Source organism: Amblyraja radiata, chromosome 18 (assembly GCF_010909765.2).
Source record: "Amblyraja radiata isolate CabotCenter1 chromosome 18, sAmbRad1.1.pri, whole genome shotgun sequence".
Classification (NCBI taxonomy): domain Eukaryota; kingdom Metazoa; phylum Chordata; class Chondrichthyes; order Rajiformes; family Rajidae; genus Amblyraja; species Amblyraja radiata.
This window is the reverse complement of record NC_045973.1, coordinates 20,046,514-20,072,552: the sequence shown is the minus strand read 5'-3', so window position 1 is coordinate 20,072,552 and position 26,039 is coordinate 20,046,514. Positions and strand designations below refer to the sequence as shown.

The window sequence follows — 26,039 nt, the reverse complement described above, 5'->3', positions numbered from 1 at the left end:
CACATTTTGTTTCATGACATTTCAGTGAAATATTTGGGTAATTTTTTAATATTAAACGGTACAATCTACTTGCAAGTTCTGAGAGCAGATAACAGCAACAGCCAGAATTATTAGCAGCTGTTGCAGACTCAATGCTGAACTCCAAGAAATCAAAATCAAACATGGTTTGTACTACCATAAAGTGTATGGAAGGATTTCAAGGAAATCTCAGAATAGGAAAGGGATAAAGAGATATAGGCACAAGAGCCAACAGATGCCGGAATCTGTAACAAGAACAAGAATCGGGTGGCGCCACCGGGTGTGGCAACCTCGCCAGCAGTTGTCCGTCCTTACACCCTTTTTTGTTAATTTTAGTAAGTCACAAGGTATGTTTTAAAGGTTTCTTAGTCTTTTTTATGTGGGGGAGGTGAGGGGAAAGGGGAAAACCGTTTCCCAGCCACTTACCTGGTCGAGATGCGTCTTTTCTCTGAGTCGCATCTTCGCGGCCTACCAACTGGATTGGCGCGGCCTTTCCTACCGGAGACAGGCCAGAGCTTCAGCAGTGGCGCAGCACTGAATTCCATCACGGAGCGGGACGATGCCTTGCTGGAGATCGCCTGTGTTGGGCCTGCTGATTAACACCGTGGAGCTGTGGTTTACGGAGCGTCTAGCCACGGGCGGCGCTGACTTTAACATCGCAGAGTCCTGGGATCTTTTGCCGAGGATCACCAGTGTTGGAGCTCCACCCAGCTCGGCCTGTGGACATCGGAAGCCGCGATCTCTGGTAAGAAGTGGCCGATTCGGAAACTCCAAGCCGCTAAGTGTGTTCTTCCGTTCCGCGCCGGAGCTCCGATCATGCCGGCAAGAGGGCCTGAACATCGGGCCGCCGTAGCGGTGATTGTGGAGGGCTCAAAGGCCCCGAACACGGCTGAACAAGAGGAAGACTGAACTTTACTGCCTTCTCTCACAGTGGGAAATGTTGATTCCGCTGTGTGGGGATGTTTACGTTAAATCCTATCGTGTATTGTGTTCTTTTTATTCATATGGCTGTATGGTATCTCAAATCTCACTGTACCAATTGGTGCATGTGTTCTTTGTGTCACTTTGTGTCCTTTTCATTCAAATGGCCATTAGCAGAGTACAAAAACAGACTACGATTTCTAAAAATAGCACTAAATTACCAAGTGGACAGAGGAAACTATGCTTGGATGTTTTAATGCCTCCCTGGAAAAGTGCAACATTCTCACTAACTTCGAGTGCATCACTGCTCAGAATGTTGGATCATTCAGGAAAACCTCTAATCTACAGATTGACACCATGCAAGAGCCTGGAGTAAATGGGGAAAAGAACACACAACTAGCCAAACCACCCATCCATTCCATCAACTACTCCTGTACCAATTTGCAATTACCACATTGGTCTTAATCACCTCAGAAATGGTGGAAGTATAGGTCAGATTCTGAGGACTGTGTAAGAAGATGATGAATTAGTTATGTGGACTGGATAACAATGAAAAGCATAATCAATTGCCTTATGGAATAGGATGTGCCCGATCCGCTGTGTCTTTAGAAAACTCAAGTTTAAGAATAGGACACAAAGTAGATCAAGTAGCATCACAGGAAAACATGGATATGTGACATTTTGGGTCGTATCACTTCTTCAGACTGTTTAAGTAGTTATCCAAGATGAACGGAAATTTTAAGATCTGTGATTTCTTTGGGCTGCCCACGGTAAATACATGGACAAGGAACAACCAAGTGATTTTTTTTCACTGCATGCTTTAATACCAATTAAATGTCGACCTGCAATGACACACTAGGATCATAGTGACATGCAGGTAATCATGCTTGAAGATTCCCTGGAAACAGGCGCCAAAAATAATTTGTAACCCGTGTTGATAGACAATGAAATATAAACTGTTGTCTTTTCACTTCCATGAGTGTTGTAGCTGATTTTTTTTTTAACAAATTGCAAAAGTTGTTAAAAATTCTCATTTCTGCAGTTTTATCAGTCCTGTTTATAATCTCGAGTGACTTTATTGGGTTCAAATATTTAGTTTAGATCTCCACCACATTTCTCTTGCCAGCTGACTTCATTTGCACTGAAGCCAGTAAAATGAGATACAAAAATGTGCCCAAAATATGAACAACTTTAAAATTAGCAGAATGGTACAGCGAATCATAACCTCCTGTGATAATGCTTTTGAAAAATATTGATGCTTATTGTGCATAGTACTGATGCTAATCAGTCTCTAAATTATTAGAAGTTCACATTACATGTAACAAATACTGTTACATTCTGTTTGTAGTTTGTTTGGTTGTTTGTTTGTCTTTTTGCACAAAGTCCGCGAGCATTGCCACTTTTCATTTCACTGCACATCTCATATGTCTATGTGACGAATAAACTTGACTTGACTACATCAGACTATTAAGCATCAATTCCAACAATAAAACTTTTAAAATGAACATTTCACAGTTGATAGAATAAGTGTTGATAGTGGTAGAAAAGCAGAACTATAAAATAATGACAAAAGGAATCGGAAAGAGGAAATGGAAGCAATTTGAATGCTTTTTTTTTTAAACCTAGTCCTTAAAATATGTAAATTTAGAAACTTTGAACTAGAACTTTGCCTCATCTTTCAGAATGGAGATATTAATGGAAGTCATGTTAATTTTGTATTAAAAAAAAGTCACAAAGCTAGTACTCTTTTCACATTTTATTGAATAAAAGTTAAAATACAAATATAATTTATAAACTCATTTGGTTAGGGTGAACTATTTCAGCTCAGATCATGGCACAAGCTCAAACAACGAGCCATTTCTCTTGGACTGCTGGTAATTGTCCATATCATTCGGGATGTCAGGTCATGCTTTTCGATTAGATTAACACAGAACTGCGTGAAAAGCAATGCAGGCAGTTCCACATCATCACATCTGCCTGTGTTGTGCCTCCTCCACACCTCACCCACTTTTTCCATAAGCTCAGCTACCAGTCAATAATTCTCACCTGCACGGAATCCCATCAACTGTAGTGTTACAGCCAAATCTGAGCCTTCAATTCACATGGTGAAACTTTCCATGAATTACCACCCTGCAATCATGAGTAATTTATAACTAAACCAACTGCATCAAGCTTACAACTTGTAACACAGCTAATCTAAATCTGTTTAGAAAATACCAGAACATTCAACAGATCAGGCAACGTCAGATTGAGAAAAATACAGTGTTTCAGGTAGGAGACCTACCCTCAGAACTGTGGACAAAAAAACAACATGTTTTCTTTTCCACCCATTCTGTTGCAGATTAGTGACCTGAAAATAAAATGCAATAAAACAATTGCTGCAGGAACTCAGGGGGTCTGGCAACATCTGTGGAGGGAATAGACAGACGATGTGTCAGGTCAGGACACTTATTCAGACCAGAGTTCCTCCAGCACTTTGTTTTGGCTTAAATTTCCAGAATCCGTAGTCTCCTGTAACTCTGAAAAATTAACTTTTTCATTTCTACCAATGCTGTCTGACCGGCTGAGTGCTTATAACATTTTCGGTCTTTCATTTCAGATTCCAGCATCTGCAGTATTTCTTAAATTATTTTTATTTTCTTTGCCCAGGCTAAATCAACTCAGACCGGGGATTTTAAGCTCAACTCCATGATACACAAGTCCCAACATTCACCCATAGCCATTGGGAAATGGGTATCTATTCTAAGAGGCATTTCTTTGAATTACTCTGACTTAGAACAAACTTATTGCTAACTAGATACATCCAACAAATGTATACCTGCCTAGTCAATTTAGCATTGAGGTGTGTCCAGATCTGTATTCTGCTATTTAATTGCAGCCTTGAATTCAAATGTCCTCTGACAGTGATTACTCCAACCAAAACTAAATTGTATTAATTCTAACCTTTGCCATAAAATAAACAAGAATCGCTACGAACTTCTCACTCAAGTGCAACCTAGCCTGCTGGTTTCCACTCATTAGCCCCATTCTAAGCCAAAACCTTTCTTTCCCACCCTCCCTTCTCAAACCTCAGACTCACTGCCCTTTCAACAATCCAGTCCCACACCCGCCCCAAACAATTCATCAAACACACTGATCTAATTCTCATACTCGCTACACTGCATTGTTGGTCCGCAAATCAATTCTATCCACTGCAAGGTGGTCATCTCACTCATATCATCCATACCAGGCCAGCTCCCCCCTCTCAATGCCACCATTCTAATCTGTATCCCCTATAGGCTGGACTCACACTGGGCCAAGCCTATGCTCCACTCCAAAAGCCCAAATACAATTCCACTCCTTAAATCAGATTCTCTCCCTCTTTCAAATGCATCATGTGCTACATTCTGACCGACAGAAACAATGTCACCTTGTCCCCGATCCTACTATTTTGCTTTCAGCTGGCATTGGTGTGAGAGGGTGGATGTATTAATGAAGGTAGGAGATTGAAAGGAAATATCTCAATGCCACTGCCTTTTGCTTAAGCACCCAAGTCTTTGTTCACCAACTTTACCCCCTGTCCTGTTATCCGGCTTTGGTGAATAATTTTCACCTACACGGAATCCCATCAATTCCATAATGAAATGTCCTTAGAATCATTATCTATAATACATACATATCAGTATACATCAGTGCATTAAGAGGTCTTGGTGGTTGATGAGAATGCAATATAAGAAACAAAGAAATTGTGCCAGGACCCTTGCCCCCATCTTACATAATGCCACACTATTGAATGAAGTATTCAGATAATTTATGGAAACTTCAAATTATGGAGCTCTGTACATTCATCTACACTGGCACTGCTCAGATTAACAGGACAAAGGGACTTTTTTCCTTGCACAGAAACATTCCACAAATTGCCCTCAACTGTTCAGTTCAGCATCAGTAAAGGTCTCATTCGCACTTGTTAATGTCAGGCAGAGCTTGTATACCACACAATATCCCACTCAGCTCATAGTAACCCCACTCACAACTTGTGTTCTCCACAGTTCGTACTTTGTTCCTAGCCAAGCCAGGTAACATTAATTCAAGACCTTCTCACATTCATACATGTGAGCGCATGCACAATATTTTTTATTTCCCCCCCTCATTCTCTCGTTCTCGTTCTCTCTCTCTCTCTCATCACGTGGTGACGAGAGCCTCCAGTCAGCCTGGTGAGCGGTTCGCAAGTTCCTCTTGCATCTTCTGCCGGCACCGGGCATACTTCCCAAACATCTGCCTGATGTGTTCCTCCTCCTCGCGCTGAAGAATTCGCAGGAAGTTCTGCAACTCTGGTACAGAGAAGGCGTCCCACTGAACAGAAAACAAAATAAAAACTCATGGACTTGACCCCACAAGTGCATTTGATCTTCAATCCTCTTTAATCACAATGACACATCTGTAACTGCCCTGGGGTGAAACAGAGCAAGTAGGACTTTATGTTTTGCTTCCTTTGCTTTCAGGACAACTGAAAGTATCTTACAACTTCAGTGTTGTCACTATTATTTAATTTAGTTTAGAGATACAGCACAGAAACAGGTCCTTTGGCCCAACGAGTCCACGCTGACCAGTAATCCCTGCACACTAACATCATCCTACACACACTAGCGACAATTTACAATTATACCAAGCCAATTAGCCTACAAACCTGTATATCTTTGGAGTGTGGGAGGAAACCGGAGCACCCGGTGAAAACCCACGCAGGTCACAGGGAAAACGTACCAACTCCGTACAGACAAGCACTGTAGTCAGGATCAAACCTGGGTCTTTGGCGCTGTAAGGCAGTGACTCTACCGCTGCACCACCGTGCTGCCCCTTGTGATGCAAGAAACATCGGTGGCAGTTTGTAAATAACAAGCTCCCACAACAGCACTGGAATAATGGCCATATGATTCTGTTTTTATAATTCTGGTTGTGGGATGAATGTTGCGGCAGGGTGCTGCTTTCCCCCAAATTTGTCCCTGTGAAAGACAGCCGACTCTTGGTTTAACATCTCAACTGTAAGAGAACACCTTGTGTAGCATTCTCTCACACTGAATTGGAATATTTGCTTAGGTGCTCAAATTATGTGTAGTGGGATTTGAAATCATGGCTATGTCTCAGAGCTAAGAGTTTTACCAAATTAACATATTTTGTTGCCCCAGCCCTATGACATAATTGAAACCATTTTAAAAGCTCTGTGATTCATTTCCTGTGACTAAAAATGGAGCTTGTCAGACTTGTAGCATTTCCATAAAGTCATGTCATAGGAATAGATTTAGACCATCAAGTCCCCTCCACCATTCAATCATGGCTGATCCATCTTTCCCTCTCAATCCCATTCTCCTACCTTCTCCTTTGACACCCTTGCTAATTAATCATTTGCCAGTCTCTTCTTTATTCCAAGCTCCTTTTAGCCAGAAAAATGTTACACATTGGGGATCACTTCCAAACGAAATAACAATTTAGGAGAGTGACGGGGTGCTCTACATACATTCAGTGTGCCTTGTTCCTTGGTGTGGATATAACCATCAAGGCTGGCATTTATTGCACACACTCAACCTGTTTTGATGAAGCAGCTTGGCTCACTGGGCAACTCAAGGACTATTAGGGGTCATTCATGATGGTGTGTGGCTTGAGTCACATAAATGTCAGACTGCATGTTTCCCTCTTTAAAGGATATGAAAGGACTAGCCAGATATGAACAAAGCCTTGACAGTTGTTAAAAATTTGACAGCTTAACTGTCAATTTGTTAATTCCTGAATTTTTAAGAACGAAATTCAAAATTCCCTAATCTATATTATCACATTATTAGTTTGTGCCTCTGAATAACTAATCAAGCAATGTGACGTGCATTCTTGGAAAGACAACCCAGTGGGTGGAAAAAACATTTCCAGGTGCAGATTTAATACCCCATCTCATATTATTTAACTGAGTTCTCCCAATTTGAATTCTCCTGGATTTGTAATTGAGCTAAATGCAGGAGAGTTGACTCTTTAGCTGGCATTTACACCCATTCCACCAGCATGATCGAAAACATTTTCACTTACGTTCACTTCTCCTGTCTCATTCTCTTTCAGGACAAGACTTAACATCTTCTCATCCGGCCCAGCCAACAATCTAAGGTACAAGGGGTGTTCATCATCAGAAATTTTCCGAGTATAAACTGGAGAGAAAAAAAAGGAAAAACTTCAGATATTTTATTTAATGGCGTAATTGTAGAATCACAACCTCAACTCCTGGGATGTATGATGAATTCCCCCTCCCACTTCTGTAGGATTCCAAATTAGGGCCTGTTTGCAGAGCCAATATTTCCGCTTACCAAGTTTTAACTCAACACATTGACTTGAACAGCCTCCATGAAACATTCAGAAAATGAACCATATACATTCAATCAAATTAAGAATGATCATATTTTGACTTTCCATCTCCATCCCCTCATTACAACATCTCTCCTGGGGTGGGAGATTGCAACCTTCACGTGGTCCACCCTGTTTCGACTAATGCAATCAACCCGACGTGCACAAATAGATCGAATAGAACAAGTTGACCTACAACTTTAGGCTGTGCACGCCATATGCAAGAAGAAGAGGAACATCTCTCCTTGCCACAAGGCTCAAAGCCTATGCATTTCTTTGCTCATCAACAATGAATCACTGAATGCTCCTCATCCAGAGTTTGGACATGCAGGTTTGATCCCAGTAAATGTGCAAGTTAGGAGATACGGCTTTGATACCAACAGCTTAATATCCTGGAGTTGGGAAATAGCAGTTACGACACAGAATGAAGAACATGTCTCTTAGCAATAACAGTGTAACTTGAGAGGGTGTGTGGCTTACATTGTAATTGAAGCCTTAAGGGCCTGTCCCACTTGGGCGTCATTTGCGCGTCACGCAGGTGGCGAGCGAGGATTTTGAGAATCGCAAAATTCTGGGGCGCCACGCGCTACCGCGCATCATTGCCTACGCCACCACGCGCCATGCATGCCCTGCGCGTGACGCGTAAATGATGTCGCGTAAATGACGCGCAAATGACACCCAAGTGGGACAGGCCATTTAGACAGTGACAGGGTCACGTGAATGCCAGTTTTGTTTAGATAAAGCGCGGAAATAGGCCCACAGAGTCCGTACCGAGCAGCAATTCACGCACACTAACACTATCCTACACACACTGGGGACAAGTAACAGTTTTACCGAAGCCAATTAACCTACAAACCTGTATGTCTTTGTAGTTTGGGAGGAAACCGGAGCGCCCAGAGAAAACCCACGCAGGCCCTGGGGAGAATGTACAAACGTCGTACAGACAGCACCCGTGGTCAGGATGGAACCCGGGTCTCTGGCGCTGTAAGGCAGCAACTCTACTGCTGCATCATCATGTCATCCAGTTGATTAAAAGTTTGCTTGACTTAAAGTTTCAAAGACAGTGATGTCTTAAGAATAATGACCTCCAAAATAAAATGCCAGAAGTGATTCTTACATGCAACGTTTGAGTAAAGGCTCCATAAAGATTTTTCAAAAACATGATTTAACAGCATTAAACAAAAACTTAGCTGGGAAAGTACCAGGCTTGCACTTCTCGAGTCCAGCTTCCTTGCTTGGAACAAAAAACATTTCAGGGAGGAGACAGGAAGCACGTTGAAGCCAACTCCCAGGGGTGCGGCTGGTGAGCCATAAATTCACATCCTCGGGTTGGAATTGGCAGGGAATCAGTAAATGCACAATTTCTATTTATGTCAGGATTTCCTCAGTGGAAGTGAACGTGCGGGTCTCATCAGATTAGTACTACTTGGATGCGATCTGCCATTCTCTGCCTTTTATAACACAGCATTTTTAGGAACAGGAAGTGACCATTTGGCTCTCACACATGCCTCTGGATTGCTGAATATATACAATTGGTTCAGCTGCCCTTACTCTGTAGTGTGATTAAAACAAAGACCCATCTACCATATTGCTTCTCGCATTAGAATCCAGATCCTCTCTTGGCCGGGTGCTGGTATAGCAAACCCCCCCCCCCTCCCCCCCACCACTGCTGATTCTGTAATGAAAAAAAAAAATCAGAGCCCTTCTCATGTGTGTGAAAATGAGCCCACATAACGTATCCAATTAAAAGTTGGAGGGGGGGGGGGGGGGTTCTCCCCATTTCCTGACTAACACCTAACTTCATAACACACCTCAATGATGTGTGATCTTTCTATAAGATAATTAGCAGTTCCACCACCCATATTACAATAATGAAACATTTTATAATTATCTTATTGGTTGGAAAGCACATTGTCCTGAGAACATGAGAGGTGTTATATAAATGCAGGTTTAAGGATCTCTTCGGGCTCGAGTCCAATCTTTAGGAGGTGCTCATGGATCCTCACCACCCTACTACACGCCAATATCACCCCTACCATCAGGGAGGAGGTATAGGTGTCTGAAAGCCGGTGGCCTCCATGTTCAAGATCAGCTTCTTCCCAACAACTGTCAGGCTCAAACACAAACTAAACTATGAACCGTCTTGTGTAGGAACTAACTGCAGATGCTGGTTAAAACCGAAGATAGATACAAAAAGCAGGACTACCTCAGCAGGGCAGGCAGCATCTGTGGAGAAAAGGAATAGATCATGTTTCGGGTCAACCCGAAACGTCAACTTTTCCTTTTTTACAAAAAAATGCTGCCTGACCCGTTGAGTTACTCCAGCTTTTGTGTCTATCTTCGGTATGAACTGTGTTGGTTGCACTAGGGACTTTTTATGTTTTTTTGTGTTTATGTTTTCTGTGATACCGTGCTTACAGGTCTGTATGCTGCAGCAAGTAAGAATCTGATCATTATGTGGTCGCTACATATGACAATTGAACACTCTTAACACTCTCAACTCCTCCCACTGAACATACCTTGATCCTCTTTCTCAATCCGCTCGAACAGGGCAAACTTGCGAGGATTGTCCACCACCATGAACTTGTTGAGCAGAGCTTTGATCACCTCACTGGCCTTTGTGTGGCTGCTGATGTGCAAATGCTTCACAGTGTCTTTTGGGAGGTAGAAGGACGTGCGCCGCTTTATTGACTGCGGCCGCGCCGACGCTGTCGACTTCTTAGCATCGTAAATGGATTGAGGCTTCATGTTTGCAGAGACAGAGATTGGCCTCACCAATTTCATCTGCACCTTTATGAATCCTGTGTATGTTCCATCATTATTCTGTGGAGATGCAGAATTGATGAAAAGAGGAAAAAATGAGAGGTGCCGTTACTAACTACATTTACATTGTGTGCCCTGTTCTAATGCATGTTGAATAGAAAGTCAGTCTCATTCCTGCTTCTGCAAATCATCTAGTGAACCAATGAACCAACTGGCTTCTGCTAAGATATACAGTCTGGCTGGAATGCAACATGTGCATGAGGAGCAGGCACTTAAAATTCTGGAAGGAAAAGAATGCCCATGAAATCCATTTGATGGCTGCAGTTTTACTCGAAGGATAAAAAATCAAACCACCCACAGGTAACTTGGTCCAAATACAACTAGTGTACGGGGACCGCTGGTCGGCACAGACTCGGTGGGCCGAAGGGCCTGTTTCCGCGCTGTATCTCTAAACTAACCAAAACTAGAGGGCCCAACAAGTGTAATTGTCACATTGGATGGACATTCCATTGTCTGCTTCATCTTCAGGAAGCGGCTAATCAGAGGTGCTGTTTGAATTGGATGTCCCTGTACCAATGTATCCAACAGAGACAAAGATTGTAGGCTAGAATCAGTAATCTCAGCCCAAGGTTACATCAGCCAAGCCCAGCCATTTCTGTGGAGGAAGTGGGAGGATATTCTGGCATCATTCAATGAAAGTTGGAACCAAATGCACTCCCTCCCCATTGCTCCTACCCTGCATTTTGGGATGAGCAATTCTGAATGGAGAGAAGAGAACAAAACACCACCCACTTAGGAAGAAGTGTAGTCAGAAAGCGCATTAGAACGCCAAAGACAAATCACAGACAAGGAGACCATTTACCCAGCATTATAAATTCTCACACTCTCCCCATGTAATCATCATATCTTGCAGACTTTGTTATCAAAAAAAACACGGCAGAAGAATGTTGACTGATCAGATGCTGAAAATGAAGGAAGGCTGTTCAGATATGATAATAGGAGGCAAGCAGTTTTTTTTTTTAACAAAAAAAATATATATTTTTTTGGAATAAAGGCATTATTCAACATTAAAAGGAGTTGACGAATCTCTGCTTGAACTGTTGCAATCCATCCGATGAAGGTGCTCGAACAATAGTTAAGTAACTTGACCTTTTTCTAAAATGCAGCTTGTAATACCAGGAGAACCAAACATCACATGTTACTTGTAAGAGTGTGTAGGAAGGAACAGCAGATGCTGGTTTACACTGAATATAGGCATAAAATACTGGAATAACTCAGCGGGCCAGGCAGCATCTCTGGAGAAAAGGAACAGGTGATGTTTCGGGTCGAGAATAAGAGTCAGGGGAGAGGGAAACTTCTTCAAAATAAGAGTCGGGGAGAGGGAAACTAGAGGTATGGAAAGGTACAGAACAAATTAGAGCCGGCACTGATTGCCAAGGAGCCCACATTGTTCCATTGTTGGCTATGGAGGAGGTGATAAGGAAGGGATACGGACAGTGAAACCAGCAGGACGACCGGGTTACTTACCAGGGTCATCACGAGATCGCTGTTGATCTGCGAGTTGTATTCTCGAATCTTGGTTCCGATTTCATCACGTGTAAGGACCTGCTTCTCCCAGTTAATGTATTCATCCTGCAGAGTAACAGGGACACTTTAATAATGCCGTGGATTAGCCCACACAGCCTCCATTAACCTGTCACAAGCTATGTACAGAAAGGAATGGGAGGGTGATGCGGGGAACAGAGTGGAAGGCGTTGCTTGAATTAATTTTATTATTCCAGGTTTCATGGCCCACTGGTTCCAGACTAAATGTGGTGGTTTACCCAAATGTCAAATGACTAGTTCCCATCCAACCCCTTGGAGCAGCCAACAAGATACAAATGGCCCACTTCTGCTTTTGTTTCTCATGTACTCATTTCTTAACAGTACATCCTTTCCATCTTTAGCATACAAATGCTTAGAAGAGCCTTTGGTGGTCCAAAGGCCATCTATTAACATTTGATATTTAGTATACTATTTGTTGCACCATTTTACCCATTCATTGGCTACAGTTTTACAGCACCTTTAGCATAATGTGTCCCAAACTGCCTCAGAACAACTATTTTTCATCTCTGTCCAAAGGAAGTGGACATCACGGGTAAAGGCAACTTTTGTTGTGTGGCCTTCACTATCTAGTTCTATTGCAACATGTATTAACCACAATGGTGAGATATTGGCTAAAGTGGCAGACTTCTTCCCAGCAGAACAGGCGAACAGTGTGGGTTCTTTACAGCAAACTGCTTGCTCATGGTTAGAATTACTGAGCCTAGATTCTTTTTCTCCAGTTTTGTTTATGAGCTTGACCTCAAATTCCCCAGCTGCCGTGGTGAGATCTAAACTCATTTTCTGGACCAGTGGTCCAGAACTCTGTTGCTAGTCCAATCATTCACCCTTTACTATGCACTCAATTAAAAAAAAAAAATCAAAGACAAAGAATATGACAGGGATCAAAAAGTTTAATAAGAACAGTACAGTGCATCTTAAAGGAGAGAGGAAGCAAGAGGAAGATTGGGGAGAATATTCCACAATTACTTTTGCCATCAGCCATCACACAAATTGCATAGACTAATTGATGGTCACCAATGTTTCACTGTGATAGAATCATGGGATTATTTAAGAGTTCACGTCACAGCACACATACAGGCACTTGTGCCCACCGAGTCTACACCAATTGTCAACCACTAATCTCATTTTTTTTCCTTCCCATATTTTCAGCTTCCCCCAGTTTCCATCACTCACCTGAACGCTAGAGGTGATTTGTGATGGCCAATTAACCGACCAACTCGCACGTCTCCGAGGTAATGTAGAAAACCAGAATAGCTGGGGAAACTGTGTATCACAGGAAGAACGTACAGCAGCCAAGGTCAGAACCAAGCTAAGGTCCATGATGCTGTACGACACAGTGGCTCTAGTAGATGTGCCAGATTCACTATGGCCTTCACTTGACCAGTCTGACTTGTACTCAAGGAAAAAGGATTCATAGCAGTGGTGATAAGAATGAACAGCAGAGAATGTGCCATTTGATGTGCCACAGGACCACAGACTAGTAACAAAAACATATTTGATCAAAAGAAAGGTACAAAAGCTTCAGAGTTTATTTTTAGCTGTGAGTAAACTAAAATGTGCTCACACTAAAATTAATCACAGCTGAAGGATTCAGGAAGGAAAACTGCTTGGCAGTTTCTGTCAATGTCTTCAGGATGCGTCAAACAATTCCCGGAGGGTCCATTATCGAAAGGAAAGCCACATCCTGTGCACATCACATCTCAGGAGATTTCGTTGCTTGACTCCCTGCACACTTACGAAGCAAACCGTAGTGCATTTTGGCAAATGGCACTGGAAGTCTGAAGCTACACCCAGTGCATAGAACACACAATGAACCCATTTTCCACAACACCCAACAAGTTCTTCTTTAATGATGCACTAAAATGGCCAAAGATGGCTTCACAGAAAATTATCAATCTACAGTAAACTCAACACCAGTCACTTAACATGAAAATAGGACAGATGACCAATGGTTGGTCAAGTGGTGTGCCGTTTACCTAGATCCTGATCGTGTTGTACCTTGCCTCCAGCTACCAGTGTTAGTTTAATATTCCATTATAGTCGTGTCTAATTGAAATCTTTCAAAAAAATCAGTCTTCAAATTTTCATTTTGTGCCCTCGCCTCAATGGTTTCTCATGGGAAGAGTTTTATGTTTCTCCAACCCTTTGAAGGAAGCAATGCTTTCTGTCAATCACCCCGAAAAAGACCAGATCTAACATCCTTATTCTGACCTCCCCCAAACTAAACACTTTCCAGCCGACTACCAACTCCTTTGATCATTTTAAACAACTCAATCTGATTATCCTTCTGTACTCAAGAGAATACAAATCTAATCCCTGTAATTAGTCCTCAATTTAACCCTTTTAGCCTAGGTAATCTAGACTAGTGAATCTGACCACCTCATCACCACCCCTCCAACTTTCCCCCTCCCCCCCAAAGCCCCCCCACCCCCCCTCCCCCAACTATTTAAGCTTGTTGGAATGGAATTCCTGGAACTAAACAGCCCACTATTTTTGTTGCTATATTCTTAACAATCTCAATCTCTGAAAATAACTGTGTGATACACTGTCTTTCATAGTTAGGACATCAAAGTACATGAGAGCCAATGAATTGTAAATTATTATTCTTTACACGTGGCTAATTTACAAGCCTGTTTCACCACAAGCAGCAAAGAGATGAATGATCAGCTAGTTTTTTCTTAACTGATGTTGCTCGATAGATAACTGTTAGCCAGGATATCAGAGCTCCCCGCTGCTAGATAAACACCATGATGCATCCGATCAAATGAATCATCTGAATAATAACAATCGCTTGCTAATACATTTAATTGTTGCCTCGAGAATCTCCAAGAATTCAGGGTGTGAAAACAATGGTTGTTATGGAACTATTTATTTGGAGATATAAGTTCTGGAGGAAAGACCTTTACATATGTGATATCTAAATTCATAAATAATATATGAAAAAGATCTAGTACTCATTAATACTGCATGAGATATCAAGCATTGCAAACACAGAGATCTGTACGTGTTGCATACATACATAATATCCAAACCACTAACCTGCCGTTACCTTCTTTTGAGAGATAGATTTAATCCATATGGGATGGGCAAATTATTAACTTCCCTTATTTATTCACAATGATTAAATACCTAAGACTGTAAATACCATTATCAAAGAAACAACACAAAACTGAAACAGGTCAGTTGTACAGCACAAAACCGAGCCCTTTACCCCGAGGGTACTCAATCCATCTCCAGTATGAGGGACCATAAAATGTACTATTATAAAGAACTGAATCACCCTTCAGTGCAGGACGCTGCATAAAGAGATGGGAGAATCCTGCAGAACACTGGACCAACTCTTGCACTACCATGCACTTGTTTTCTAATTGTGCTTTGCACTTGTCAAAATCTGTGTTTTCGCCATCTCTTCCTTGTCACGGTCTTGTAGAATTTATGTTTTTGTGTGTTGTTTGGTGCTTATGTGTTTGTATAAGCCTGTGATGTCACCGTAGGCAAGATTTTTCAATGAACCTGTAGTTCACTTTACTTGCTCATATGGCAATAAACTCAATTTGAATTGAATGAGTGGCATGCTTAGATTAAGGCTCCTATTTGTTTTTAAAAAGTAAATAGTTGAGGAAAATGGCAAGGGAAATCTAAATGTTCCCAGGATTCTGGGAGGGGAAAGGAAGGAAGCCAAGAGCATGTAGATAAGGAATGCATACTGAGAGAGTGTAGTCAGCCTGACCCACCCCGTTACTACAGCACTGTGTCTTTTTTTAAAAGAGTCAACATTGTCCTGAAATGTCGATGATTCCTTTCCCTCCACAGATACTGTCTGACCTACTGAGTTTCTCCAACAGCTTCTTTACCAACCATTTGCCTTTGTTATAGAGCCTGGATACAGGCCCTTCAGCCCAACTTGCCCACACTGACCAACATGCCCCATCTACACTGTGTTTGGTTCTTGTTCCTCTAAACCTATTTTATCCATGTACCTATCCAAATGTTTTTTAAATGTGGTGATTGTATCTGCCTCAACTATATCTTCTGGCAGCTTGTTCCATACCTATCACCCCTTGTGTAAAAAAAAAAGGTCCCCCTCAGTTCCCTATTAAATCTTTTCCCCGCCACAATAAACCTATGTCCTATGGTTCTTGATTCCCCATACACTGGGTAAAAGACTATGTGCATTTACCCGATCTATTCCTCGCATGATCTTATACTCTTTAGTGTGGAAACTTCCCACACTGACTATCTGCTGACTGCCTGCATTCACACAGCCCTTCACACAGCCCAGGACCATACTTCCGGCTGCGCTGTAATCAACTAACTATTAGATCATCACATTCCAGCGGGAGGATGGGCAGTCCACGTGGAACACCCTCAGGCTGTCTGGTATCACACATCCTGCTTGCTGACTACTCCACCCTCGCCAGGCCTACTGCTTCATGTAAAAATGCAGCTGAACTAATCTCTGACCACAGCAGAAGAATCTTTTGAAATTGAATGAGCTCATTACGCCCGAGGCCCTCGAGTGATTGCAGTCATTCTAGGCACTGCCCTATCACATTGATATCCCCCTTATCAATTATTTCAGGAACAATGTGGAATCTTTGACTCGGGGCTGTAAATAAAAGAGCAACTCCTTAACACTGCAGGACTTCACAAAAGGACTCCAAATGAAAATGACCTCTCGCTGTGAACAAATAGATTCATCTTTGTAGATGCAAGGAACTGCAGAGGCTGGCTTACAAAACAAGGCACAAAGTGCCGAAGTTACTTGGCAGGTCAGGCAGCATCTTTGGAGAACATGGATAGATGATGCTTCTTCAGATTTGTCCCGGAACATCACCTAATCATGTAATAAGAAGGAACTGCAGATGCTGGTTTATACCAAAGATTGGCACAAGTAACTCAGCGGGTCAGGCAACATCTCTGGAGAACATGTTGACTAAATATGCCTGACCCATTGAGTTACTCCAGCATTTTGTGTCTATCTACATCACCTATCCATGTTTTCCAGAAATGCTGCCTGACCTGCTGAGTTACTCCAGCACTTTGTGCCTTTTTTTCGTAACATTCAGTATTGTCCTAAAGTGTCAACCATTCCTTTCCCTCCACAGACACTGGAGTCTGCAGTCTCTTGAATCTCCAGATTCATGGTGGATGTGGTCTGGTAATCTGACCTTCCCCAAAACTGAACACAAGGCCAACTAATTCTGCATCATTGTCCGTACTGTTTTAATTGCCTGTTAAGTGTGACATGAATGTGAAACTGAACATTAGAAGAGTTTGAGAAGGATTGAGGCATCAAGGAAAGCAACAGTGCAAGCAGTAGAGGTTCAAGAGTTCGAACAGGATGAACAGTGCAAAGTGGGCATGGAGATCAGTCTGAGAAAAGGGCCTGACCTGAAACATCACTATCCATGTTCTCCAGAGATGCTGCCTGACCCGCTGAGTTATTCCAGCACTTTGTGTTTATCTATGGAGATCTACGATGTCGATTCTCCTGCATCTCTCCCCTGAACTCTATCACTTATAGGGATGCGTAGGATTCAATATTTTAAGAAAAACGAAACAATGCTGAGTATTTTTTGTGAAATTGACAGAAGTACCATCATTACCTTTGATGCTCTCAAAATAACCACACACGTGCAGAATGCGTTATTCGAATGACGCACAGGAAGAATGGTGCTTTGGAGTAGAGGGTTGGCCAAGAAAAATAAAGCAAGAGTGAGCTGGACTATGAAAATCCAAGCTGTGCACACGTGGAATCCTCAGTGCAAGCCGGTCTCAGAGCTCTTCTGGAAACCAGGGCCTTAATCAGGACCCTCTGTACAGACATTAAGGCTTTAGTTGGACTGGTTACCTAGCAACCTTGTAAATTCCAAGTTAACTCTGCTCTGCGCAATGCATGTCGGAAGGAACCACAGATGTTGGTTTACAGCGAACATAGACACAAAATGCTGGAGTAACTCAGCGGGTCAGACAGCATCTCTGGTGAAAAGGAATATTTTGGGTCGAGACCGTTCAGACTGTAAAAGGGTCTCGACCTGAAACATCACCTATTTCTTTTCTCCAGAGATGCTGCCTGACCCGCTGAGTTACTCCCAACACTTTGAGTCTATCTGCTCTGGCCAATTTCAGTTGGATTGTGTAGGATGAACTGCAGATGTTGGTTTAAATCAAAGAAGTTTTGCGTTTAAATTTAGAAAAAAATCAAAATAAGCAGAACCAAGCTGCTCTAGAATTAGGTGTGGGGGCAGCAAGAATGGGCAAGTCAATCACCACCCTCCAGTTGAGATCATCTCAAGCAACATTGTTCCCTAAAGTGGTGGGGCTGGAGATAGGGATGGGGACAAGGTAGGTCAGTGCGTATATGACCAGTTTCTGCCTTGTGGTGAAACTATTATACGTCTGAACTCGCTCCCTCCCTCCCCAGCCAATGTTTCTTCCCATGGTAGTTGCTCAAGGTGGTGAAACCGAGCAAACTGCTGGAATTTGATGTAGCTTGAACTTTATTTTTAAACGTAGCGCGAGCTGCCGAAGAAGTGCTGGAATTAGAGGCATTTAAGAGCAGTCTAGTCGATTACTTGAATCCATTAGACATAGAAGGCTATGAGTCAATGTCTAGAAGATGGTAGTAACATAGATGGGTGATTTGAGGAAGGACATTCTTGCTATTGAGGGAGTGCAGCGTAGGTTTACAAGGTTAATTCCTGGGATGGCGGGACTGTCATATGCTGAGAGAATGGAGCAGCTGTGCATGTACACTCTGGAGTTTAGAAGGATGAGAGGGAATCTTATTGAAACATATAAGATTGTTAAGGGTTTGGACACACTAGAGGCAGGAAACATGTTCCCGATGTTGGGGGAGTCCGGAACCAGGTGCACAGTTTAAGAATAAGGAGTAAGCCATTTAGAACAGAGACGAGGAAACACTTTTTCTCACAGAGAGTGGTGAGTCAGTGGAATTCTCTGCCTCAGGGAGTGGTGGATGCTTTCAAGAGAGAGCTAGATAGATCTCTTAAAAATAGCGGACTCAGGGGATATGGGAAGAAGGCATGGACGGGGGTACTGATTGGGGATGATCAGCAATGATCACATTGAATGGCGGTGCTGGCTCGAAGGGCCGAATGGCCTACTCCTGCACCTATTGTCTATTGTGAGCACTCGTCCGCGTGGGCCAGATGACCTCTTTCCATGCCCTGTGAATTTTAAGGCCGATATACCGCTGCAGATAGACCACTGAGTTACTACAGCATTTTGTATCTATCGCCTTTATGAACCGGCATCTGTCGATCCTTCCTAGACAACGAACTTCAAATTGACACAAAATGCTGGAGTAACTCAGCGGGGCAGGCAGCATCTCAGGAGAGAAGGAATGGGTGACGTTTCAGGTCGAGACCCTTGTTCAGACCCCGATCCGAAAGTCGCCCATCCATGTTCTCCACAGATATTGTCTGACCCGCTGAGTTACTCCAACACTTTTTGTGCCCTGTTTGTAGGTATGTTGCAAAGCGTACCTGAAGCATCGCTGAAAATCTGTCCCAGCCCGTGTGCGCGATTTTTGCGCCGTTTAGAGGGGGGCGAGTTTAAAACGCGATTTTCCCTAGGCTGTTCAAATCGAGGATGTTCAGCCTATTAACGAAAATTCGCTGGCAGATTCCGTCGCTTGAGCTATTATTAGTTTTAAGGGATTTATCTAATTGTTATAGTACAGGTAGTTTAAAAATTAACCTCTAAACCCCCGACGGCCGGCAACCGGCCGGATCTCATACAGGGGACAACAGAAGGTAGGCTGTTTATTTTTACATTAAAAAGGGCTTCTTAAGATCCCTTTATACAAAGTTTAATGTTGCGAGTAGCTAATTTTGGGCCCATTATATCCCGCAGTATTTTTCTGGGCATTTGAGGGCACAAATCTACCGCAATGTGAACGTTCTAAACCAGCGCGTTCACAGGATCCCACTAGAAAGCTGATTTAAATGGACTTTAATTTACAGCAATTGAACACTAAATTCCTTCCATTTGGCCTATAAATGAATGTAAATGAGATTTAAAAATCATGTTTTATTGTGAATTATTTGTGAATATTATTTGGACACTTAGGCTATTTAAAAATGTTAATCATTTATTAAGAAATGGATAGATGTGTAGATCTAGTAATTGAAGTTTGAAATTAGCTACAATTGGGTAACTAACTAATTATATGCTTTAATTTCAGGTCATCCAAGTAAGATTATTTTATATTTGTTTCAGAATGGTTCAATCTATGATAAGTGAAAATTTCATTCAGTTCTCTTAATTTTTAAGAAGGTTATGGGCTTTTGACTGTCCACGATCACAGCTTTTTTGTTATGTCCATAGAAAATCAATAGGGAACAAGATGCTAATTTCCGAGTATGAAAATGGCCATAACATTTTAAATACTTGAGATATGAAAGTGAATTAGGTGTCAAATTAAACTTCTTTTTATGCTTTATCTGATGGGATAAATTGCAGACTTGATTTTTAAAATCTCAAAATGTTGTAACATTGCTACTGTTTGACTGTGAAAGCACTTTGGGGCGCTCCGCTCCGCTCCATATTCCCCCGGCTCCGTCCCCTTTCCCACTCCTCCAAGCCCCTCTCCCATCACCCCATCACCACACTGGCTCCCAACGTCCCGCAACTCACCTTGTACTTTCTGGGTTTCTTAATGAAGGAGGTCCTAGCAGTGAAGAATTGTTCGAACTCCGCGTCTTCCTCCTGACTGCAGTAACCACTGCTGCTAGTGCTGGTCCACGTCATCTGGAACAACGAGGGGGGAGGGGGATTTCACTATTGACAATTAAAATAATTTATGTTTTTTTTCGGGAGGGGGGATAAAAGTGCGCTGAGAGAGTGGAGGAACCGCGATCTCAACCGCCCGTCTCTACACAACAGTGGACTCTCTCGCCGGCTCTCAGGACTGCCCCTGTATTGTCTCAACTCAGCGAGAACTCGCTCTCTGTCTCTCTCTCGCTCACGGCCGTTGAAATTGGAAAGTACACACACTGCAAATCTCTGGAGCTGATTTGCTGGAAGGGGGAAGTCCGGGGGATGTGCGATGCAACCAGACCCCGCCTTCTTCCTGCCTTTAATGTGCAACGCCACTGATTTCATCTCCGAACTATTCAACGGCTAAATATAGCAGTTTTAACCCTTGCCCTTCCAAACTCCTTTCATGACTCTTGTCACCCTCTCCCGTGGCTCTCAGTCTGAAGATGCTGCCTGACCCGCTGAGTTACTCCAGCATTTTGTGCCTGTCTTCGTTTTATCAAGCCTCTCGGTTAGAAAATAGAAGCAATACAGAATGAAATCAGGACCATCAGTCAACATCGCTTCCCCGCCTGGCCATTGTCTCGTGAAATCCTACGTGCCTTCGATGATATTGTTGTGATTATCCGGCCAATATCATATTGGACGTGTCTCGCTCGACGTGGATGCAGTACTGCACAGGAACAAGCCCTTCAGTCCACACTGTCTGTGTCCAACATGATGCCGTTAGATGAATCTCTCCGTATCCACCCATTACTTGCCAGGCTTTGTCCAGTCCCTCCCAGCTTCCCCCCTCCCCCACAATTTGGCCCAAGAAGGGTCCCAACCGTAAGTTATCCTTGTGTCGGAAGGAACTGCAGATGCTGGTTTAAACCGAAGATGGACACAAAAAGCTGGAGTTACTCAGCGGTCCAGGCAGCATCTCTGGAGAGAATGAATGGGTGACGTTTCGGGTCTGAACAAGGGTCTCGACCCGAAACGTCAACCATTCCTTCTCTCCTGAGTTATTCCTGCTTTTTGTGTCTATAGTAAGTTATCCATGTTCTCCACAGATGCCGCGTGATCCATTGAATTACTCTAGCACTTTGTGTTTTCTTATAATCTCTGCCTTCACGTGTTCTATATCTCCATTCCCCGCATATACATGCATTAATCTAAAAGCTTCTTAAATACCACTATCATCAGTTTCCACTCACCCATCCATGGCAGCAAGTTGCAGGTACCCAAAACTCTATGTTAAAATGTGCCAGGCATTCCTTCGTTAAACCTTTCCTTTCTCACCTTAAAGCCCTCTAGTCTTTGATATTTTCACCCTGTCAACTTCAGGCAACTTGATTTCTCTGCCTGAGGTCATTTGTTGCCGGCTCTGATTTGTCTCATCTTTTCTCATCTACAGCTCTACCCCCCCTCTCACAATTGTCAGTCTGAAGAAGGGTCCCAACCTTAAACGTCATCTATCCTTTTTCTCCAGAGATGCTGCCTGACCTGTTGAGTTACTCCAGCACTTTGCGTCTATCTTTCATTTTTCTTCACAGATGTGGCCTGACCTACTAAGTATTTTTAAATTACTTTGTATTTCGGAAGGCCAGGGTAGTCCATGTCTGATTTCCCCTTCCACGTACTGATTCCCACACAAGTCGAGTCCAGGGACAATGTTTAGGCATAGGCTCTCCTGGTGGGTAAAAGGTAGCAGACATGCGGCATCATCCTGTGGAGCAAATCCAATCCCATCGGTCTGGCTGAAGGGCTGGTATACACCAGTTGTGAAACAGTGTCTGGAATATGTTCATGGGACATTGATCACAATGATGGTAACACACCACCCATCCACCTTCAATCAGATGATGCTTGTTGATCTGATTGCATATTTCAAAAAGTATATTTACAACATCAAACTAAAATTAAATAAAGCTTTCAAGTATAGACTGTGATCTACAATACCTTGCAGAGGTATGGGCCAGGTTGCGAAGAGGGAGTTTTTTCCTTTGTAACTTGTCTGTTCATGCAGAATTATCCCATAATCTGTGTGTGGGGGCATGGAATTCTACTCAGCTGTAAAATCATCAAGGAGCTCATTTCCTCATTTAGAGCCATCAGACTGTGCATTTAAGCATTACCCTGGCTCTGGCCCCTTGTGTACAGTGCTACCTCCTCTTCATAAGTTTATACCTTTTAGGAGCAGAATCAGGCCATTTGGTCCATCGTCTACACCGCCATTCAATCACGGCTGATCTATCTCTCTCTCTCAACCCCATTCTCCTGCCTTCTCCCCACAACCTCTGGCACAAGTAATGATCAAGAATCTATCTATCTCTGCCTTAAATATATCACAGACTTGGTCTCCACAGCTTTCTGTGACAAAGAACTCCACAGATTCACCACCATCTGACTATTCCTCCTCATCCCCTGCCTAAAAGAATGTCCTTTAATTCTGAGGCTATGATCTCTCGTCCTAGACTCTCCCACCAGTGGAAACATCCTCTCCACATCCACTCTATCCAAGCCTTTCACTATTCTGTTTGTTTCAATGAGGTCCCCCCTCATTCTTCTAAACTCCAGCTAGTATAGGTCCAGTGCCGTCAAACGCCAGATACAAGCCTACTTGAAGAAATACAACATTCCCACCAACTCTTTTGAATATCTGGCTAATATTTGCTTAAAACACATTCTGGATGGTACTGAGAAGCACAAGTCCATGTACAGACAAACCATGCAGAGAGCGGAAGGAGTGAACCACGTAACAAGCCAGACTGCCCCCTCTGCGGGAGGGTCTGCGGTTCCCACATTGGCCTCAGTCACCTCAGAATCCTTAGCAAGTCATCTTCATTGCTGAAGATCTGCCTCAGAAGCAGATACATGGACGGTGGTCGATTCATGGTCAGAGCTGTAGCCTCTATGGTGACAGTGTCAGCAACTATGTCCACCACTGCTCACAGTGATAGAATGTGTGCCAGTCACTGCTGATAGTGACAGCCACTCTGCCAGTCCCCAGGAGTAAAGCAAAGAAAATTGAGATGATTAGGAGCCCAGAGCTGTGGGTGGAAATTGTAGGACATCTTGTTAGAGACAGTTAGAAAAGACTACTCCGCCTATTGCCAAATCTAAAACAGGCTGATCCTGTGGTCAGACGATAGGGGATTTTCACATTATATCTGCACATCGGGGGTATGGGATTAGACTGTAACAAAGTATGTAGGAAGGAATTGCAGATGCTGATTTACACCGAAGATAGACACAGAATGTTGGAACATCTCTGGAGAAAAAGAATAGGTGACGTTTCGTGTCGGAACTCTTCTTCAGACTTCAGACTCACCTTTTCTTTGTCTCTAAAGAAGCTGCCTGACCCACTGAGTCACTCCAGTGTTTTGTGTCTATCTAGGCTGTTACACAGGTATTTTTGAAGGACATAAAGAAATTCACATGAGGAACCAGAACACAAGCAGTTCAAGCCCACAGCCCAAGGAGAAAGTGCGAGAGAATGAAAGAGACAAATGTGAGCTCTGATAGTTCCATCTGTTTTCAGTTAATCTACAAAAGGGAATACAAAAATTGTGAAGACTCAGCACGTATGTTACACGAGGCTGTTTGAATATTATGACCCCCCTATCCCGTCCCGAAGGGATGAGACTTTGCGTACATGCAGCAGCTGTGAAGTCAGCAAAGGCCTCTCTCCCTTCCCTGTCACGGCTGAGTTTTCCGTGGAGAGCTCCCGGCAGCGCTGACAGGCAGCTAGTCTGCCCTTCCCCCAAGGTGCCACGTCCCCATGAGCACACTGTGCAGCGAGAGAGTCTCCCAGACACTGCTTTCATTACCATGAATGAAGCTCAATGTGCTCTGGGAATGACTGGGGAAGAATTTAAACAGCAGCACACAGCTGGTATGTTGCTATTCTTCCTTGCACTGGCAGGAATGCATGCAATTCCAGTGTATCAAATACTTCCCGCTACCCCTCGGCTAGACCTGCCTTCTAGGCCTCTTCCTACTGTGTAGCTTATTTAAAGCAACACGTGTCCCTTCAGACGGAGCCACCGTGATCTATCAGCAGTTCAACCTAAAGTTCTAAGATTCCTAAGAATCTGATGATTCCACATAAAGTTCCTCCGCCCGTACCTAAATCCGTAACAAATTCCAATCATTTTGCACCCATATTTGTGCACCCATATCGGCTCCTTATACATCAGCATCACAGTTTTTAAATGGTGTTTCAATCCTCAGAAGCCTTGCCTCCTGAATCTATGGGCCGCTATATGATCTCTGTATTTCTCATGGCTGTCCTTTTGTCCCATCACTTATTTTCACCATTTATCTCTCAGGTTCTTCCAAGCTCAGGAATTCCCTTCCTCAATTTCTTGAGGCTCTTCAGCTCTCCTCAGAAACTGCTGCAGTGATTCTGCTCACCAGTTCTACTGTCTCCGTAGATCTGTGTTGTAATGGTGCTGCTGTGGATCACATTAGGTCACTCTCAAGCTATGTGTACAGTTGAGCAGATTTTATTCATACATTCTTTACGATCTGGATGTCGCAGGCAAGGCCAGCAATTATTGGCCATCATTTTGGCCGTGCAGCGGTAGAGTTGCAGCCTTACCGGGTTCGATCCTGACTACGGGTGCTGTCTGTACGGAGTTTGTATGTTCTCCCTATGACCGGTATAGTTTTTCTCCGGGATCTCTGCTGTCCTCCCACATTCAAAAGGTGTACAGGTTTGTCGGTTAATAATTGGCTTGGTATAATTGTAAATTGTCCCTAGTGTGTGTGAGATGGTGTTAGTGTGCAGGGATTGCTAGTCGGCGCAGACTCGGTGGGCTGAAGGGCCTGTTTCCACACTGTATCTCTAAACTAAACTAAACTAAACTAATTGCCCTCATGATGAGCCACCTTCTTAAACCACTTTCAGTGAGAGGTACTTGACACTTCTGGATTTAAACCCAGTGATAAATGGCCAGCAAGTTGCCAGTAGTAACTGGCAGCAGACTCTACTGAATATCCAGCCAACAGATTGTGGTGATGGTACTCACAAATGCTGGAGAAACTCAGCGGGTGCAGCAGCATCTATGGAGCGAAGGAAATAGGTAACGTTTTGGGCCGAAACGTTACCTAGCCAACAGATTGTGGCGATGGTTCTGTTGCGAGTCTTGGATGGTGATCGACTCCCTGAACATGTTCCAACAAGCACATTGAACCTTTGGCACTGAGACCAGTCCAACCTGTATTTCAGTCAGTCTGTATTGCATCATTGATGTTGCTTTCCAAAAGGAGTGCAAAACAAAAACAAAAACAAAACCCAGTCACCTGTCATTTTCTAGCCTTTGAGAATTTAGTGGCAGGTTTGTAGGTTAATTGGCTTCGGTAAAATTGTAAATGGTGTGTAGGATAGTGTTAGTGTACCGACTGGGGTTAATGCTGGTCAGCGAAAAATCAATGAGCTGAATGGTCTATTTCCGTGCTGTATCTCTAAAAGTAAAAAACTCTTTGGTGTGTGTTTAAAGGTGATTATAGCCTCTCTCATATTCTATGGGATAGCATCCTCAGAATGGGACATTCAGAAATTCAATTAATATAAATTTGAATAAAAAATCATCCCTAAACAT

General features: G+C 43.1%; 1 protein-coding gene across 3 annotated transcripts in view; it reads right to left on the bottom strand.

The window, feature by feature from the left end:
• Positions 1-2,680: 2,680 nt before the first annotated feature.
• The window catches only part of rassf1 (Ras association domain family member 1), a 64,845-nt gene continuing 41,486 nt past the window's right edge, over positions 2,681-26,039 (bottom strand). The window contains exons 1-6 of one of the 3 annotated variants that reach the window (XM_033036769.1): positions 20,557-20,875; positions 20,329-20,442; positions 11,587-11,691; positions 9,816-10,119; positions 6,988-7,103; positions 2,681-5,271 (exon numbers count right to left, since the gene is read on the bottom strand). In XM_033036769.1, the coding sequence (XP_032892660.1) occupies positions 5,125-5,271; positions 6,988-7,103; positions 9,816-10,119; positions 11,587-11,691; positions 20,329-20,442; positions 20,557-20,796 (1,026 nt within the window). In that variant the 5' untranslated portion in view covers positions 20,797-20,875 and the 3' untranslated portion in view covers positions 2,681-5,124. Of the gene's footprint in view, positions 5,272-6,987; positions 7,104-9,815; positions 10,120-11,586; positions 11,692-20,328; positions 20,443-20,556; positions 20,876-26,039 lie in introns of those variants that run through there. The other 2 variants (XM_033036767.1, XM_033036768.1) reach the window with 2 other exon arrangements.